General features: G+C 47.6%; 1 protein-coding gene across 5 annotated transcripts in view; it reads right to left on the reverse strand.

Moving 5' to 3' along the window:
- Positions 1-18070, reverse strand: part of AGAP1 (ArfGAP with GTPase domain, ankyrin repeat and PH domain 1) — a 290576-nt gene that overhangs the window by 226696 nt on the left and 45810 nt on the right. For 2 of the 5 annotated variants that reach the window (XM_085228638.1, XM_085228639.1), the window contains exon 1: positions 9655-11154. The exons of 1 other annotated variant lie outside the window; for it this stretch is intronic. In XM_085228638.1, the coding sequence (XP_085084764.1) occupies positions 9655-10678 (1024 nt within the window). In that variant the 5' untranslated portion in view covers positions 10679-11154. Of the gene's footprint in view, positions 1-9654; positions 11156-18070 lie in introns of those variants that run through there. 2 more of the 5 variants (XM_085228640.1, XM_085228637.1) reach the window with 2 other exon arrangements.

Raw genomic sequence — 18070 nt, forward strand, 5'->3', positions numbered from 1 at the left:
CTAGAAGCAGAGCATGTAGGGACGGGACTCTGGCTTTGAAGGGAACTAGAAAACAAGCTTTGGTTCCATCTCGTGCTCATGAAAACAGGATTAGGTACGTTCCTGTAAGTCAGCAGTATGCAGTAAGCAGCTCCACCACCCAGCACTGAGCAACACTGAGCCCTCAGCTTGGAACTGCTTCCATCAGCAGCAGTTCCACGTGAAGTAGGTGTTCTGCCCTGCTCACAATTCATCCACGCTATACATGGGCAACATTAAATTCACTGTAGATGGTGTTTCAGCCGGGGGCCCTAAAAATATAAACCAGCATGCCTGCTTGAAACACTACGCTTCTTTATTCGGGGATGGAAAAGGATTTCTTATCAGTCAATTCCTTGCATACTTTGCAAGGGTAGAGGTTAAGGCAAGCTGTGATACGTGTGTTCTCTAAGGATAAAGAAAAGTAGCCCAGTCCCAACACCTTCCTGCAGATAGAAGGCACAGGAGTTACTGCAGAAAACCCTGAGGCAAGTTGCCTACAATTTTGACAACATTTCTAGAAGAAGTGACTGGAAAAACAGCTTCCTCCACTGCTTATTCCTTTTCTAATTGAGCTGAATAAGGGTATTTCTAGGTCAAGGCTCACACTGTGTCCACAGGCACATTAAAGACCTGCAGGGATTTCATAATCAAGTTTGAATGGTATCAGATGCTCACATTAAATACTAACACAGGTCTGAAAGCACGGTCCACAAGTACAAATGAACCTCAGTTTTAATGGGGAAAAAAATCATATAGGCACAGCAGGGAGATAACGTGGTCTCACATAGCAATTACTTAACTGTAATTAGCAAAGCAACTAAATCCCACTTCATTCTGGATTCCCTCACTTTAAATGCAGGTTTCTGCTTCCCTACCAGCCTAACACCAGAGAAGACCTCCTTCCCTGATGCTCCTGAGCATGCTGGAGGTCTCAGGACAAGAGCAACAATCACGAGGCCTGCAGATGTTCCAACACTCGTGCACAGTTGGAGACAGATATTGGAAGGCAGTTACACCACCTGCCTTGGCAGCACCACCCGCTTCCTGCCACCAACATGGATTCACAGGCAACAGGAATTTATGGAACTGGCTGGTAGCAAGGGAGTAGAAAATGAAGTGCTGTGAAAGTAACCAACAGGCTTTAAAATCTCTGGTCAGAAACCATCACCTCACTCCTTGCAGACCTTGTGATTTGATTCTGATGTCAAGATGTGCAGAAGTGTCCCTCCAAGTCAGCGCTTCACAGAACGAGGCCGAGGCTGGCAGGGACCTCCAGGTCCCTCTGGGCCACCTCTGCTCCTGCAGAGACTCCCACAGCAGGTGCCCAGCACCACGTCCAGGTGGCCTTGGGGATCTCCAGGGAGGAGACCACACAGACACCCATTTTTCTTAACATTTTCTCCCCTGAAGGCTACCCTGCCTCTCCTGACCTCTGTCTGCAGCCCACTGACATGGGAATCCCTGCAGAACAGTGTGGCTACACACACCTGGCTGCCTGCAGGATTTGCTCCATCGCTGCTCCGTTCATCCTTATTTAGAAATCACTTAAGAGGGAAAAGAAATTCAGCACCGCGTGAAGTTTAACCTACTTATCAGCCTTGTTTACTGGTGAAATTACAAGACTTAAGATGACTGCAACGCCCTGTAATAAGCCTCTACTTATCATAAAGTCTCCTCCATGCTTTAGGTTAAAAATAGGCAAATATGAAGGGCTGGAGACTAGCAGATAATGCGCTTACACACACACCAGGAGGACCTCCACCAAGCCAAGAGGCACAGCACCCATTTCCTGCAGGGATCTCAGGCACACTTCTAAGACTGAACATACTGCAAATCAAAGCAACTTTGCTTTTGTGCTTCCCACCCATTATGTTCACAACACCACGAGTGAAGAAGGGAAAAGGGAAGGATTCCCACAACTCAGCCTTTGCAGAGACAACAGTCATTGCAGTAACACTGCAGAATGGCACAAGGAAGGTTTACCTATAAACAAAACACTGATGCTCAGCCAATGCAGCACAGCTTACCATGTGTTCTGAAGCAAAAAGGAAATGGATAATACAGAACATTAACAAGATGCACAGACCTGCCCACATGAGAAAGAAGAGCTATGGGAACAAATTTCAGCAAACAGAACAATACAAATAGATTTTCAAACACGGTCACATCACGTACCAGTATGTCTCAGGAAAAGGATTTGATGAAGTTCAGAAGCAGCCAACAGATGCTCAATTCATGCCCAACTTAACATCTCTAACACCTTGATTTCTCTAAGAAAAAAATCACCTTGAAAATGACATGTGGACATTCATTGTGATTAAAACACAGCACCTATTACATAAAAAAGCCTATCAAATACAGCTAATGGATTACTCGACAACAGATGTCAAATATGTTTTAAAATAAATGTAATTACTTGGTTTACCCTAAAATTAATCAAAAGCTTAAAGCAGAGTATCTTTTTCAAAGGGGAAAAGCATTCCCCATACCTGCTCTTTGCAGGGGAGTTGGACTAGATGACTTTTAAGTGTCCCTTCCAACTCAAACGATTCTATCATCTTTATTGCCCTGCATCTGGGGCCATAGAAGTCTGAAGTTCCAGAAACAGGAAGGACAGACTGCTGTCCCTTCACACCATAACAATTCAGGACACAGATGGATTTGTCTCTCACCTAAGCACTGCCACAACATAACAAGACTTGGTCCCTTTTAGCTATATAGGGAAAAATCCACCTTCAACTTCAAGCAGTACAGAATGCAAATGGATGTCAGTGTGCAAGACTATGGGTTGGCTGGAAGAAGTTCATTTATTTTTACTTACGCAGTACTTGAGCATTTGAACCTCCTGTCCTCTGTGAGTGCAAAGTAAGATTTTTCACTGCAGGACTTTGAGATTGAGGCAGAAAAGCTGTTGCCTTGCCAACATAAATATTTCTGTATCACTCCACAGAAGAGCTTCTGAATTAGGATGTTGCATAAGGAACAGTTAGGTCAACATTGCAGTTTCCCAGGCAGCTTAACCTGACACAAATGCAGTCCCTGTCCTGGAAGGGCAGATGTTTCGGACAGTTTGTAATTCTGGAGCTCATCCCAAAGAAGGCTTCAGTTCTCAGGAGCTACCGGGAGAGCATCTCCATTTTGAAAGTGCTCTGCAGCAGCACTAGAGGAGCTGAGGGTCCCTGATTCTTACAGCATTCATTCTAAGTAGAAGTGCCACTTTATAGTGACAGTAAGGAGTAACACAACATCATACCATGCCAAACATCACGCTCCTTAGACCCAAACGTGTGTACCCACAGCAAGAAGCAGGGAAGCTGTGTAAGGGCTCCGTGCCTCCTGACAGACACATCACACATCCCTCCAATACAGCTGCACTAAGTGGTTTAGCACCTGTGTTTCAAAACAGTTCTCCCTTGTGCCTTAAACATAAGCACTGCCATTAAGACACTGTTCACATGGGAATACGCAGGGGGAAAAAATATCACATGATGGTATTACAATCTTCTTAAAATGCACATGCATGCATGTATATACACAAGAAGCCCAGCACAAGTGAAACAGTATTTCTGGAATCCATATTCTCTAGCCAACCAGCCAGACAAGCCTACTAACAAACACATGCAAACAAAGAGAGAGCCATTATAAATAACTTGGAAATGCCAGGAGCTGGCAGCAGTCAGCACAATATTTTAGTTCCCCTTCAAATCTGATTGCAAAAACTGGCATTTAAAGCTTCCAGCAAGGGAAGATCTGCTACGGGTTTTCTCTCAAAAATGAAAGCTTAGCTTACAGGCATTCAAACTTCATCGCAAAGAACAAGAACCCCCTGCTAACACTAGAAAAGGAGGAATTGCAAAGTCTGCCCAACAATCGTGAAGATTACTTGTTAGGAAGCACGTACAAAGCTGAAATTAAGTTCAAGTCCAGAAAGTGAGGGTACATTTACCAGTTTATCTGAAAATAAAGTCCTGTTTGGTGCAACTAGAACTGAGGGAGCTAAACGTTGCCTTCAGATGTTATTTAACTTAGTAGCTCCTTCTATCCATATTTTCCTAGTGGAAAATAAAGTTACAGGTAAAAGGTCTTGGTTAATTAACAAGTAATGCCTGCTGTATTCATTAGATACAATTCCGTATACTCCCCAAGTGGAACAGTTACAACGAGGAAGCACAGTAATAACGTACCTCACTTGTAAATGTCAGTTTCCAGAGCTGACATTATGGCCAGATCATATGGGAAAGACTTTATAAAGACTTTTCTACAGTCTTAATATTGAGATTTACTCTGCTTTATAACTTCAGACAAGCGACCTTTACATCTTCGTCTGTGCAAGATGGAAGTCAAAACATAGAAACAAACACTATCCATGAAGATCCTTCCAGTACCTGAAAGGAGCATATAAACAAGAGGGGGAACGGCTGTTTACAAGGGTGGATAGTGATAGGACAAGGGGGAATGGTTTTAAACTGAGACAGGGGAGGTTTAGGTTGAATATGAGGAGGAATTTTTTCACACAGAGGGTGGTGAGGCACTGGAACAGGTTGCCCAAGGAGGTTGTGGATGCCCCATCCCTGCAGGCATTCAAGGCCAGGCTGGATGTGGCTCTGGGCAGCCTGGTCTGGTGGTTGGTGACCCTGCATATAGCAGGGGGTTGAAACTAGATGAGCACTGCGGTCCTTTTCAACCCAGGCTGGGGAGAAACAGTGAGCCAGACTAGACTACAGACTAAGGCTCGCTTACTGCACAGTGAAGACCTGAAGTTTTAATTGAGAAGAAAGCCTGTGTGAAACCCTCTCAGAGGGATGCGTCTGAGCAGGCTGCAGGTGGAACAGAGGCTGGCAAGGCTGGGAGCAGCTGCGTGCCCCAGAAAGCAGAACCTCCCCATCAAGGAGAACCTCAATAGAGAACAAGGGCCACAGTTTAAGTCTTATCAGTATATCCAGAGATAAATGAAACTGCACAGAGCTACAATGCTCCGCACGTTATTATTTTAATGGCACTCATTGCCCGTGTTGTTGTAAGGAAACATTTGGTAGTGTTTTGTCAATAAAGCAGAAGTATTTTGTCAAACACTGTCATTACGTACGTCGGAAACATCAAAATCATTAAATACTCCATTCTAAAAATTCCATCAAGATAATAGCTTATGTTGTATGCTTTTCATGAACAGAGCAGATTATCATTTCTCAAGTTCAATACACTGACATTTCTCTTTCCTCAGACGTTGGAAACCCATTCTGCTTTTTTGGCAGAAGCCGCCTTTCGCTGTGTTTACTGCAGTTGCCTAGGGGAAATCCTAACACCAATTATCAAAAGCAACACTATTACATTAACAGCCTGCATTAATGGCTCTTTTTTTTTTTTAACCCTACGTGGCTCGAAGTGAACATGAACACACATACACGCTAGAAGCAGATCTACACTCTCCCTTTTCCAAAAAGCCATGCCAAAGAAAACACTGTTATTTCAGTACCCTCCCACAAATCAGTTTGTAACCTGGAGCTTGTAAATTCAGTAATCAGTATTAAATTAATTGATACGGCAGCATCAAGAGTGGCTGTGGTCTGCAGAGCAGACCCAAACCGTTCGTTCAAATACCCCCAGCTCATTCCTCTGTGCTGACCTATGAAGTCAAGATCTGAATGCAGCTCTACTAATGAGTTTGCGCTCTGCAACATACAACATCGTGCTATGGAACCAAATGCAGCCACTGAGAGTTGTCTACTGAACTCCTGAAGAGAATAATGGTTTGACATCTGGTACAAGCAATTCCATTTTTCTCATGCAAAAGAACTGTTAAATCTACTACATCATTGCCAGTGGTTGAACTAGAGAAATCTGGAACTCCCCTCTGTAAGCAGCATTTATGAGTAACTTCAACCCTTCCCTAGGTCTCAAAAGAGCCCACATGCTACTCTGCTTCTGGAAAATCAAATATTCCTTCCTTTGCTTGACACTCACTGGCATCAGTTAACAATTTCAGGCTAAATTTACCTTTCCTGTCACACTGAGCATCCTCAAATTCAGGACAAGTAACAGCAATGAAGACTACAAGAATATCATGTTTTAATTGCCCTTTTCCTTGCACAAATTGTGCTTTAGTCACCTACGCTGAGCTCCATTACACCAATACAACATGCTTACCAACACTGGTAACCCAAGCAGCAGACAGACCTCGGGCAGAGATAAATACATATGGTAACCTAATTTACAGAGCCTGGTTATGAGGGAGTGGAGATGAATGTCTCTCCCAACAGTTTTACAGAAGTATTTATTGATATAGCACAAGAAAGCCATCCATTACTGCCATTAGGAACTCAACTGCTAACTTATTATAGACTAACATGGAAATTCTATATTTCTTTTTAATTTTAACACAAAGAGAGACCATGACTGCTAGCATCTGGCATACTCTTTAATATTGTGCAAACATCAATCCATCTCATTCTTTAATTCAGCCTGTGACCTTAATACCAGTTCAGATCTTAATCATCTGGCTGTGTCAGTGCAGCTGGCAACCATTCTGCTTGACACGGGACCTACCCAATAAATTATAATGAAAACCCCCTTAGCCAATGCTTGACAAAGCTTAACCAAAATGCAATTCCTTCACCTCCTAGATTTTATTTTCATAACAACACCTACACAGCATCATTCACGGTAATTGAAAAAGTAAGATGAGCACCAGAAGATTTTAGACCACTTAATGAAGGGCCTTCCCAGTGTTAAAAGAGAAGCACATCACCAAAAACCTTCAGCTACAACATGGGAAGCTGGAAGGAATCAATTCCAACACGTTTCCACCATACAGTTCAAATTCCACATGCACTGAAGCTCAGCCTGCTTATCCATGAGTTCACAGGGCTGGCACAGAAAGCACCAGCAGCACGCACATGTAAAACCACAACAGGGCAGCAAGGAGCCATTGCAGGGCTAACAAGAATTCTCAAATGAAGCTCTGCATCAAGACTGGAGGCCTCCAGCTGGTCATTCCTCAGTTTCCTTCTCCTTTCCACAACCATCAACTGCAGAGAACACAAGATAAGTGCTTAATCCCAACACATGGTAGGTCTGTGCCATGCTCCTGCTCCCACCAGAAGATGCTTCCCCACATTTGAGCTTTCCTTCCCACAAGTAACTCTTGGAAAGAAATCTGATCAACGCTTTTAAAGACAGTTTAATGGCCATATCAAGAATAATTCGCTCCAAATCTACCTCCACCCATTTCATAGCAACAAGAAAAAATATGCAGATTTAAATATTTCTCGCTCTCGCTTTACAAATCTGTAGCTTCAGCTTGTTCTGAACAGTATTACATGACCAAGGTAATGAGGAACAGATTTTCAACATGCATCACACAGGCAGCACTGGGATATCTGAGCGATTATTTCAAGCTGAAAATGCTAAAGGCGTGCTTTTCAATTTGTACGTTCTCTATGGACCTTAGGTAGGTGGTAGAGAGCAAGTACAAAGTCAAATAACTCTCAGAGCACCAAACAACGTCACGTGGGAAGCAAGTCTCAAGTAATAAACTCTTTTTACAACTGGTGACACAGGAAAACAAAACATTTAATTAAGGATTCCTCCACCATTACTCTTCAATCTAGGCACAGGCTTGCCAGGAGCATACCAATTTTGCTTCTAAAAGAAGCCATACTGTTGACACAACAAGACTTTACTGAACAGCAGCTCATTCCAAATTTAAAACACTAAAATACATCTGGCATGCAAATCATAGCATGTCATGAAACTTTTTCTTCTTAAGAAATACCAGGGGAAATTAAGGACAAAATAACTTAAGCTTTCTGGAAAGTCACCAATAAGTAACAGATGAAATTTTGCACAGAGGGCTCTGCATGATTTTGCCTTCTGCAACAGGATGACATTTTTCTAACAGCAGAAGCCTTAGCTGCACTTGTCTGGAAAAAAAGCAGCAGAAGATGCTGGGCAGAGAGGAGCCCTGTTAGCCCCCTGTAGCATGTGGGACTGCATCGCTGCTCCTGGGACACATATATGCCTTCTGGAAAACACAACTGAAAGCTCACTTCCAGCAGATACACATGACTCTGGCACATCCACAAAAACCCTTCTGGAACGTCTTAGTACTGAAGATCATTGGTTACTGATTAACTCAAGTCTTAAACTTACCCCAGACTGACAGGACTGTGTTCTGTGGATATACAGCTGTATTCTCCCCTTTAACAGTTTAAGTGCAACGGCACGGGACAGGCATGCACAGCCATATGAAGCAACTCTCTCTTGTGGTTACCTCAAACTTGAACCAAGGTCAGACCACAATTTCCGCCAAGACTACTATGAACCCACATAAATGCCTCTACATCAATAAAACCTTATGCTCCTCAGATACTGCCTCTAAATATGTGGCTTTGCTCCCCACACTTCATCCTTGGGCACGCTCCGAGCAGCACCAGTGGGCTGAGGGGGCTGGCAGTGCTGGGAAGCAGCTCTTGCTCCAGTCTCACCCCATGAACTCAGGGTGCAGTGAAGCCCTGGCATTGCTGCCCAAAGAAGCCATGGGTGCTGCATGGAGACCTTCAAGGCCAGGCTGGATGGGGCCCTGAGCAGCCTGTGCTGGTGGGGGGCACCCAGCCCACGGCACGGGGATTGGCACTGGATAGGCTTTAAGGTTCCTTCCACCAAGCCATTCTGTGAAGTTCCCTAGGTGAAGCTCTCTGCTGTACCTGTGCTCCAAGGGAAGCTCCACCTGCTGAATTGAGATTTTTATGCTTAGAGAAGCAGCAACCTGCAGATCACTGACCGCTTTGATCAGCTCTCAGTGCTCAAGGTATAAGTACCATAGTTAAATGCTTGATCCCAGAGACCTTATAAAGATTTTAAAGCGCAAGTAGCGTCATAAGCTCCACAACCAGCATTTCTGGTCTGACATGTCCCAGCCACCACCACCAGGATACCTTCAGCACCTCGCAGAGCGCAGACAGTCACACTGACTTCCATCCTATAGCAAGTGGGATGGAAAATTTTCAAGTTCTTCCTGCATCTTAGGGACTCACAAACCCCAGCCTGACTCCACCTCCCATTAGCAGCAACTGGCTGGTTAGGTACTTAACGGAAAGAAGAAGATAATTCAAAGAGTGTGGCTTCTGAGCTCGTGCTGCATTGTGCTCTTAAAAACACCAAGCTCAACCGAAATACTTCTTAACAGAAGTGCAGGAGTTGTAACACATTTACACCAACATTCACCTACTCCCTTACATCAGCAGACATTTTCAGCCACCGTCACTCATCTTTAGGATTCCAGAGGTCCATACAGAAGGAGGGAGGCCTAGCACAGTGTGGCACTGGGTCACCCAGTGACCTACATACTGCCAGCCAGCAGCTCAGCTTCCGCTGCATAATTGAGCAAGCTGTGCTTCTCTCACCCTGCCATCCCCAAGCACAGGGAATCCACCAAGTGCTTTTTCATTCACAAGACACACCTAGTGTGTTCTCCTCAGAACCACACTGCGTGTCTAGGGAGAAAACACAACCAAGCACTTAAAAACGTGCAGTATGGCATAAAGCACTGTCCGCTCGCACCCGGTGCTCCCAGAGCTGCGTTTCCCTGCCCTTATGCACAAAGGCCCCTTAACACCCAGCCTCGGGAGCAGGCACCTTTGCGGGGGGACCCATCGATGCTCTCCGAGCTGGACTCGATGTCGGCAGTGGCTCTGCGGAGGCTGCTGAAATACGCCCTGGACCTGGAGAAGCTGCCGCGCGGGGAGCGGCCGTGCGGGCCGCCGAAGAGCGCAGAGGCGCCGTCCTTGCGGGCGAAGATGCCGCTGAAGAAGCGCAGCAAGCGGTGCTCGTGTGCCGCGGGCCCACCGGACGCGCCCTCCCGCCCCAGGCGCTCCGACAGCCGCTGCAGGTCGCTGTTATCCAGCGTGCGGTTCTTGCTCTTGCTCCGCTCCCAGCGCTCCAGCTCGGAGAGCGGCTCGGCCTTGCTCAGCACCTCGCCCACGTCCAGCGTGTTGCGCTTCTCAGCGGCGGGCGGCTCCGCGGGCGGAGAGCCGGGCGCCGCGGCCTCCTCGCTCCGCGCGGCCGGCGCCGGGAGGCAGCCGGAGCTGCTGTGTCTTCGCACCCGGCCCGGCGCCCGCAGCAGCTCCCCGCCGCTCCACTGCCTGAAGCTGAAGCTGCGCCGCAGCACGCCCGGCTGCCTCCGCGGGCTGCGTCCCGGCCCCGCGGCCTCCGGCCCGGCGGGAGAAGCGCCGGCCGCCTCCCGGTCGCCGGGGTGTCGCGGCCAGCCGAAGGGCGGCTCGGCGGGGGACCGCGCGCTCCTCCGCGGCACCTTGAGGCGGCCCAGCTCCAGCTGCCCGGTGCTGAGGGTCCTGAAGTTGCGGAAGCCGCCGGGGCTGGGCACTCGGTCCTTCTCCTCGCCGCCCTCATCCTCACGCTCCTCGCCTTCCTCCTCCTCCACCAGTAGCAGCCCAGCTCGGGGAAGGCTGCGGGAGCCCGGCTGCCCGCCTCCCCGCCGTCCGCGCCGCGCCGGCTCCGCGCCGCCGTCGGGCCCCAGCAGCTCCTTCTTCACCATGGTCACAGAGATGCGGTAGACGGTCTTCCTCTGCGGGGTGCCCCGCTGCATCCTCTCGGGAGAGGCGGCGGCGGCGGCGGGCGGCTCGCTGCTGTCTAGCAGGTACATGGCTGCCTTCAGCCGCGCGGCCCCGACCCCATGCCGATCGAAGCGCGGATCAGAACCTTGCGGGGCGAGCCCCGCGTCACGCCCCCGCCGCAGCGAGGCTCCCGGCGCTCAGCCGCGGCGTTCCCGCATCGCCGGCTCGGCGCGGGGGGCGGCGCGGCTCACGGCCGTTCACCGCCCGCACGCATCGCCCTGCGGCTCCCGACGCGCGCCGCCGCCAGCAGTCAGGTCTGGTTTTCAAGGGATTAGAGCGGCGGCAGCCTTCGATTTCATTGTTTATGGCAGACCGCGCGTTTGCGTATTTTGCGCCCCCGGGTTATCTTTTCTTTTCTTGCGGCCGAGTAAATCCGCTTAGCGCCGGCTGCGCGGGCACGGCGCTGCCAGGGGACGCGGCCGCTCCGCACCGCTGCCGTTCCCGCTCCGGCGGCGGCACCGGGCGGCGGCAGCCCGGCCCCGGCCCCAGCCCAGGAAGCCGCGGCCCCGGCAGCCGCCGGCCGGGCGGCACCAAGACCCGGGGTGGAGTCCCGCTGCCGGGAGCGGAGCGGCCGTTCCGAGCGCCAGGCAGCGGGCCCGGCCCTTAGGCTCCAATCCTGCTGTGCTGGAGCCGCACAGACGGAGGCAAACGCTGCCCGAAGCCTCCCGCCAGGCTGCACGGCTGCTGAACTGGTTTACATCCTGATACTTCGGGTGCGGGGGGAACTGAGAGTAAAGCTGCCTTTTTGACACCGAAGAGTCAGAACTAACCCAGCTCTAAAAACAAAGATGAAAGGGACAAGGTAACTGAAACAGAACTGAAGCCCAATGCTGTCAAGGCAATGACAGGCAGGAGAGCTTCAGAATCAGGAGAAGGAAAAAGCTTTGCCTCAGGTGCATCGCAGCCAAGCAGCGTGACCTCAGGACACATACGGCACAAGGGGAGGCAATGTCAAGGTCACTGCCAGCCGGGTGGCTGCGTTCTCTCACCCAGACCCCTCACCGAGCAGAGATGCAATACTTAGGGTACCGCAGGCTGGGACACACGCGGAGCCGCCGCCTACTCCACGCCACGTTTTGCAGCAGACAGGCGCAGGCTCCCCGCTCCCAGCCGAGCCAACCATTTTTCAGCTGCCCTGCACGGCAGAGCCGTGAGGAGCCGCTCCGAGGCACGGACGCAGAGGCACGTTCCTCCGGCTCCGCTCGCAGCCTCGTCCTCCCGCTCGTGGCCGCGGTGTAACGATGGGTTGGATGTGCCGTGGGATAGGAGGTGGACAAGCTCCCGTTAAGCAAAGCACATCCTCGGTTCTCCCAAACCCCCTTTTCCTATAGAGGCTGTGCTTTGGTCGCTGTGCTGTTACCAGGTCCCAGCACAGACCCCATGCTGCTCCCATCCCAGCCACGCCGTGCCCCGAAGGGCTCTGTAATTCTAGCGCAGAGGCAGCTGTGTGCAACCACTGCAGGAGGATGCCCTGGAATTCAATTTCACGTTGCTGCCAGCCGGGCTACTGACCGCTCACCTACAGCAGAATGCAAAGGGGAGGAGAAGCATCATTAAGTCGAGTCCACTGCCAGCGAGTAACGTTACCTGGAGCCCAGATAAAATGTGGCTTCTGCACCAGCAGCATCTGATGCTTAGTTTCAGTTCCAAAAACAACGTGATGGGTTTGCCTGTTTCGCTGCAAGCTCAACTCCTGTGATGTTGTTTTGCCCACACTTCACTCTTTTTTTGATAACTTCCAGCCATTCAAATAATCACCATGCAGTCTTTTCCAACAACCCAATGTCGTGGGTTTCAAAGCAAGTTCACCTCTAGATGCACAGTATGATTCCAAGTATGTGTTCCTTTAACAAATTCTTCATGGAAGACAAAATTAGGTCACCTGAACAATTCTCACCACTACTTAAACGTGATTTCACTTCTCTCTTCTAGAAACATTGCGTTCCATCCGCTGTTTGTCATCACAGATCAGTGCTCAACAAGGAAATGAGAGGAGGCATCTGGATGAGAACAGAATTCTGCTGGAGGGTACCGGCAACACAGAGACCAAACTCAAGGTCTCTCTCAAGCCACGGGGTTATTACATTAAGCCACTGATCTGTGCTTTTCTGTCACTACGCACTTGTCCATTAAAATCTGCCCCAATTCACTGCAGGCAATTTTTGCTAAGACAAAGAACAGAGGCATCCCACAAGAGGAGCTACCAGCGAGATGTCAGTACTTCTGTCAATAACAGCCTTACTGTCAGCACAATGGGATCACATTCCTGCCCTCAAAACATTGGGTGCCGAGCAGGAAATGGAAAAAAGGCTGATGGGATGTGCACTGAAAATGCAACACAACTCTTTGTTACCAGGAGAGAAGGAAAACTGCTCCCAGTTCTCCCTGCAGTGCTAATGCTGAGTTACCTGCTCTTCATCAGCTCTTCTGGGAAAGAAGCAAGTTACTGGCACTCTGCAGCCCTGCTATCCGCTCTGAAAAGATCCCAGAATTTGGCTTCCACTTCACATTAGTTTTTGTTTGTTGTTTTTTAATCTAAGCTGCCAATCTGTATCATCTACCCATAAGAAATATGAATTCTATAATTTGCTTCCACGCATGCTGGCAACATAACCTATACAATTCTGCTCACCATTCTTTCCAGCTTTAAGACAGGACATGACGTATCGGCACTGACACTTCTCAGATACCAACACAGCAAGGCACCCTCTGTTAGAGATGCTCAGAAAGCATGGAGGGCCCCATTTGGAGGCCTCTGAAGCTAAAATGAAATTCTCAAGAGATGAAGGTTAGTGGTACAGTGTATTTTATTGTCCCTGTAGCTGCTTGGCAGACCTTGCAATCCAGAGTCTGATCCAGCAAAGCACTGGTGCCTATATAGCGGCCTGGGAGATGCCTGGATGATTAAAACTAAAAACAAAGCAGCAGCAAGAAAAAATAACGACCCCAGTTGTCCAAGTTAATGAGCACTTTAGATAAAATGCTCCCTAGTTCACTTTTCTTATGTGCAAATCTGTCTTTGATAAAAACTGGAGCACTTTGCAAACAGAAGCCTGGTTTGCAATCATTATTACAGTCATCGTTCTCTTCGTTGTAAGTTAAATGTGCAAAGGAAATATTTTTGTGTGTTGGAGCACTTGTTAGAAACTGGAGGTGAAAGAGGCACAATCTGAATTTCAAGGCCAGGTTGGATGGGGTCCTGGGCAGCCTGGTCTACTATTAAATGTGGAGGTTGATGGTCCTGCATGCAGCAGGGGGGTTGGAGCTTCATGATCCTTGAGGTCCCTTCCAACCCTGGCCATTCTGTGATTCTATGAACGACCTAGGTTAAAAAGGACCACAATGCTCATCCAGTTCCAACTTCCTGCTATGTGCAGGATCACCAACCAGCAGACCAGGCTGCCCAGAGCCACATCCAGCCTGGCCTTGAATGCCTGCAGGGATGGGGCATCCACAACCTCCTTGGCAACCTGTTCCAGTGCCTCACCACCCTCTGGGTGAAAAACTTCCTCCTAATATCCAACCTAAACCTCCCCTGCCTTAGTTTAAAGCCATTCCCCCTCATCCTATCAGCCTCCAAGAGGGGCTGAAGGGGATTGCCCTGTTCGTCTGTGCCCTTCAGCCACGGGTAGGCAAAGATTCCAGAGCTTCCATGAACAAACAAGATAACTCACCTTTTTACACACCCAGTGCTCCCTTATCAGGCTGTTCACATACAGGAAGTTCACATACAATGTCACTTCAAAACGTCAGTTTAAGTACACAGTTTGTGAAGGTAAAAGACATGCTTGTCCCCACACACACACAAAAAAGATACCTCTGTAAGTTTCAAAAACCCTTCTACCTTATTTTGGATATTGCTTTTGTTAAAGTTAAGTGCTTTTCAGCCCATTCATTGCCTCATCAACCCTCATCACACCCAGTAAAATATTCCGACAGGCAGCATCAACACGCAGTTCCAACTGCTCACACTCAAGACCGACTCCTGCTTGTTACATTTGGTGCAAGAAGCAGGAAAAAAATCTCTCAGGAAATGGGAAAACATTCCTGCTAGCTGTCAAGTGTTACTCATTTTTAGGCAGGCCACTTTTCACCTCCACTCCTTCATTTACATACTTCAAAGAGATTGTACTGCAGTGAGGAAAAAAACAATCAGAACTCAAACTAAAATTTAATCCAACAAGGGTTGGAAGCATGTGAATTGTTCATTAATGGCACAACCCAATTCAGTACTTAAAACCATAGAATGGCTTGGATTGGAAGGGACCTCAAGGATCCTGAAGCTCCACCCCCCTGCTGCATGCAGGGCCACCAACCTCCGTATTATTTAATACTAAACCAGGCTGCCCAGGGCCCCATCCAACCTGGCCTTGAATACCTCCAGGTTGGGGCATCCACAGCTCTCTGGGCAAAGGTCAAGTTACGTATCTGTATGAAGCCTAGACAGACTTCTTTAAATGCTGTAAATCCAGAGGCTTCAGATGGTATGAAAATGTAGTAAGATCAGGAATAGACAACCTCTCGGCTACAGCATTTGTAGCACAGCTATCATTCTCACTACTGCTGTTCCATATTCCCAGGCCAAAGGGCACTCAGGGAACAGAGGCTTGTGGTGTATCTTTTCACAACTTCAGAAAGGAAGCGCTGTTTCAGATTCAAACTCAAGTCCACCCCTGAACATGTACCCACACATTTTGTTTACTCTGCACAACAAACATCTGCATGCTAAGCCTATGATTTGCACAGAATTACACAAGCACGCCTCCTGCTTCCATACAAAAGCAGATGGATGGAAATGGCCCAGACCCCTGGTCCTCCAGTTACTGGATTCAACAAGCCACCTGTGCATTACAGAGGACTTGCATTAAAAGCTTACTTCATGCTGTTCTGCAACTGAACAGATCATGGTATCTGTAGAAGCTTTTAACATTTACGGAAGCTGTTTAAGTCCCCATTTTCAAAAAAAATCTAGTGCAGTAGTGAAGAATTCAATAGAAAACAAACACAGTAGTGTTTTCAAGCCACTCTGGAGCTAACAGATACAAAGATATTTGTGGTAGGTATTGAAAGCACCAGACCAAGCCAAGAGGTATGTAAGTGCCTAGAAGTGGTGAAACTGACCATACAAAGCCAGCAATCCCAAACACTTCAATTCGTATATAACTTGCTAAGTCTTTATTTACCCAGCAACTACATTCTATCACCTAACTCTACTTTCCACAGCTTTGCCACTTCTGCAGCTCCAGCTTGGTTCTGCTGTTCCAACAGCATCCTGAAGGAGTACAGGAGCCCCTGTGCTGCACCACAGTCCCTTTGGCTTCAGCAAAGTACACCAGGTGTAGTGGAATACACATGAATTACTTACAGGCTTTGTCTCTCGGAAGCGCAGATCTTACTGTGTGAAAATTGGGCCAGTTTTCTCAGCAGTGCAGCAAAGACAGAGGTGAGAAGCAAACCAAGTCATTACAAGCATCCACTTCAATCATCTCCAGCAATGAGTACATACAGAGCTGCACTGAGGCACAGATTTTGCTGCAACATCTGAAGAGACCAGAGGAGTGATTGTGTGTGTAAAGCTGAGCTATCACAACACAGTGGGCAGCTGTGCTCCAGTGCAGTAAGAAGGTACAACACCCCCCAGTTAGAGATGAGCACCATTCCACGTACTCTATGCCACATCGCTGATAGGAAACACAAAGATGGACACCATCCAGTACCTGAATATCTACCAGATAGTTTTAACACTAACGGCTCATCGTTGGTCACTTCAGATCTGCCTGAAATAGCAGCACTTCTTTCCACGTGGAAATGCCACTTTGCCTGTGGACTTTGACTAGACCAGTTCTGAAAGGGTGAGATCTCTGAGCCTGTCACTCTATAAGACCACAGCAACAGGTCATTTCCCCCCACCTCCCCTTCCTCTGCTCCTGCCCTCCACCATTTGTCAAATAGTTTCCATGCCATTAACAGGATAAAAAAAAAAATCCAACAATTTTCTTACATGCAAAAAGAAAAAAAAAAAAAGAATGGGGACTGGAAAAATCACTTCCTTGCTTTTGCTGTTTTAGCTCCAAAGCTAAGCAAGCCCAGCTGCTCAGGAAATACCATTGTAATGAACACATTATTGAACATGGAAGAATCTATCGAGATTTCTGTCAAAAATTTCACATGCGGCTAACAGGCCAGAAATCAAATGACTCTTCCAAAATAATTCGCTGCCGTGTTTAACAACTTCATCTTTCAAGACTAAAGCACATGATTCAGATTCCTTTTTAAAAATGCCGCCTAAAAACTAAATTATAGCAATTTCAACAGGCACACGTAGGTGACTCTACTAATGCGGCCAGGGAAAGAAGCTTGGAAGCCTCCATGTGCTCAGGTGGCCCTGCCTGCCATGGGAGCTGCACCATGGAGCTCTCAAGGTCAGTAACAATTTCTCCCACTCTGGATGTAAAATAACCAATTTTACATGTCCTGCTTTCAGGCTGGCTGGCTCATGGCTTTGCTTTGATTTTCACAGTGATGTACCACTCTGACAAACACATCTCCAGCAAGATTCTGCTTCCTTGCAAGAGCAGGAGATGGAACACAACTGATGTAGAACTCCCTTCCCAAGCAAATCTTCAGAGTTGCTATCACTTTCACAATAAGAGCATTTTGTTGTCCTTCATAAAGTCCTACAGCCTAAATCTTGCAACACAAAGGACACTTTGCAAATGAACTTGTCCTGTAGACTATATATATTCTTCAATTACTAAGCTGAAGTAACAATATTTTGCTGGCTTTTCCATTTTTCATCCTATTGATCAACTACATTTCATCATTATCTTATGGAAATTAGTACTGCAGCATTTAATCTTGCAGTATCTGGGGGGCCTAATTTATTTAGTGTATCTTGTGTGGTTAATTACTCACCTGTACTTGAACAAAGCACCCTCAAGTACTTACTACTCTTGTCTTCCTGCTTGACAACAGCATCAAGAAAAAAGGAAGTCTCACAGAAACCCAAAAATATACCGGAGAGCCTTTGGTGCTCTTTGCTTCTCTCTCGTTGCCCCAAACTCTGCTCACACTGTTTTTGATGAGCTGTCACACCAACTTTACATTAATCTAGACATCTCCAGCCCTTAAACTCCACCACACATTGGTATCTCACCCATTTGCTCACTTAATCTCAACTAAAGCCACTGTAACAACTAAGTCAAGTCAGCTGGCTTTTTGATTCCACGGGGCATGTTTAAAAGCAGATAACCACTTTCTCATCACAGAAGCTTTATGACCTAACAGGTGCCTGAAGAGCAGCTTATAGAAGGATGATCTCTAAATAAATATAGATATTTGAATCCCTTAAGACACCATAAAAGCACAGCCTTCTACATCAGCCATTAGAAAGCCTCATGAGATGCCAACTATCTCAACAG

This window comes from Meleagris gallopavo, chromosome 7 (assembly GCF_905368555.1).
Source record: "Meleagris gallopavo chromosome 7, MGAL_WU_HG_1.1, whole genome shotgun sequence".
NCBI classification, from domain to species: Eukaryota; Metazoa; Chordata; class Aves; order Galliformes; family Phasianidae; genus Meleagris; species Meleagris gallopavo.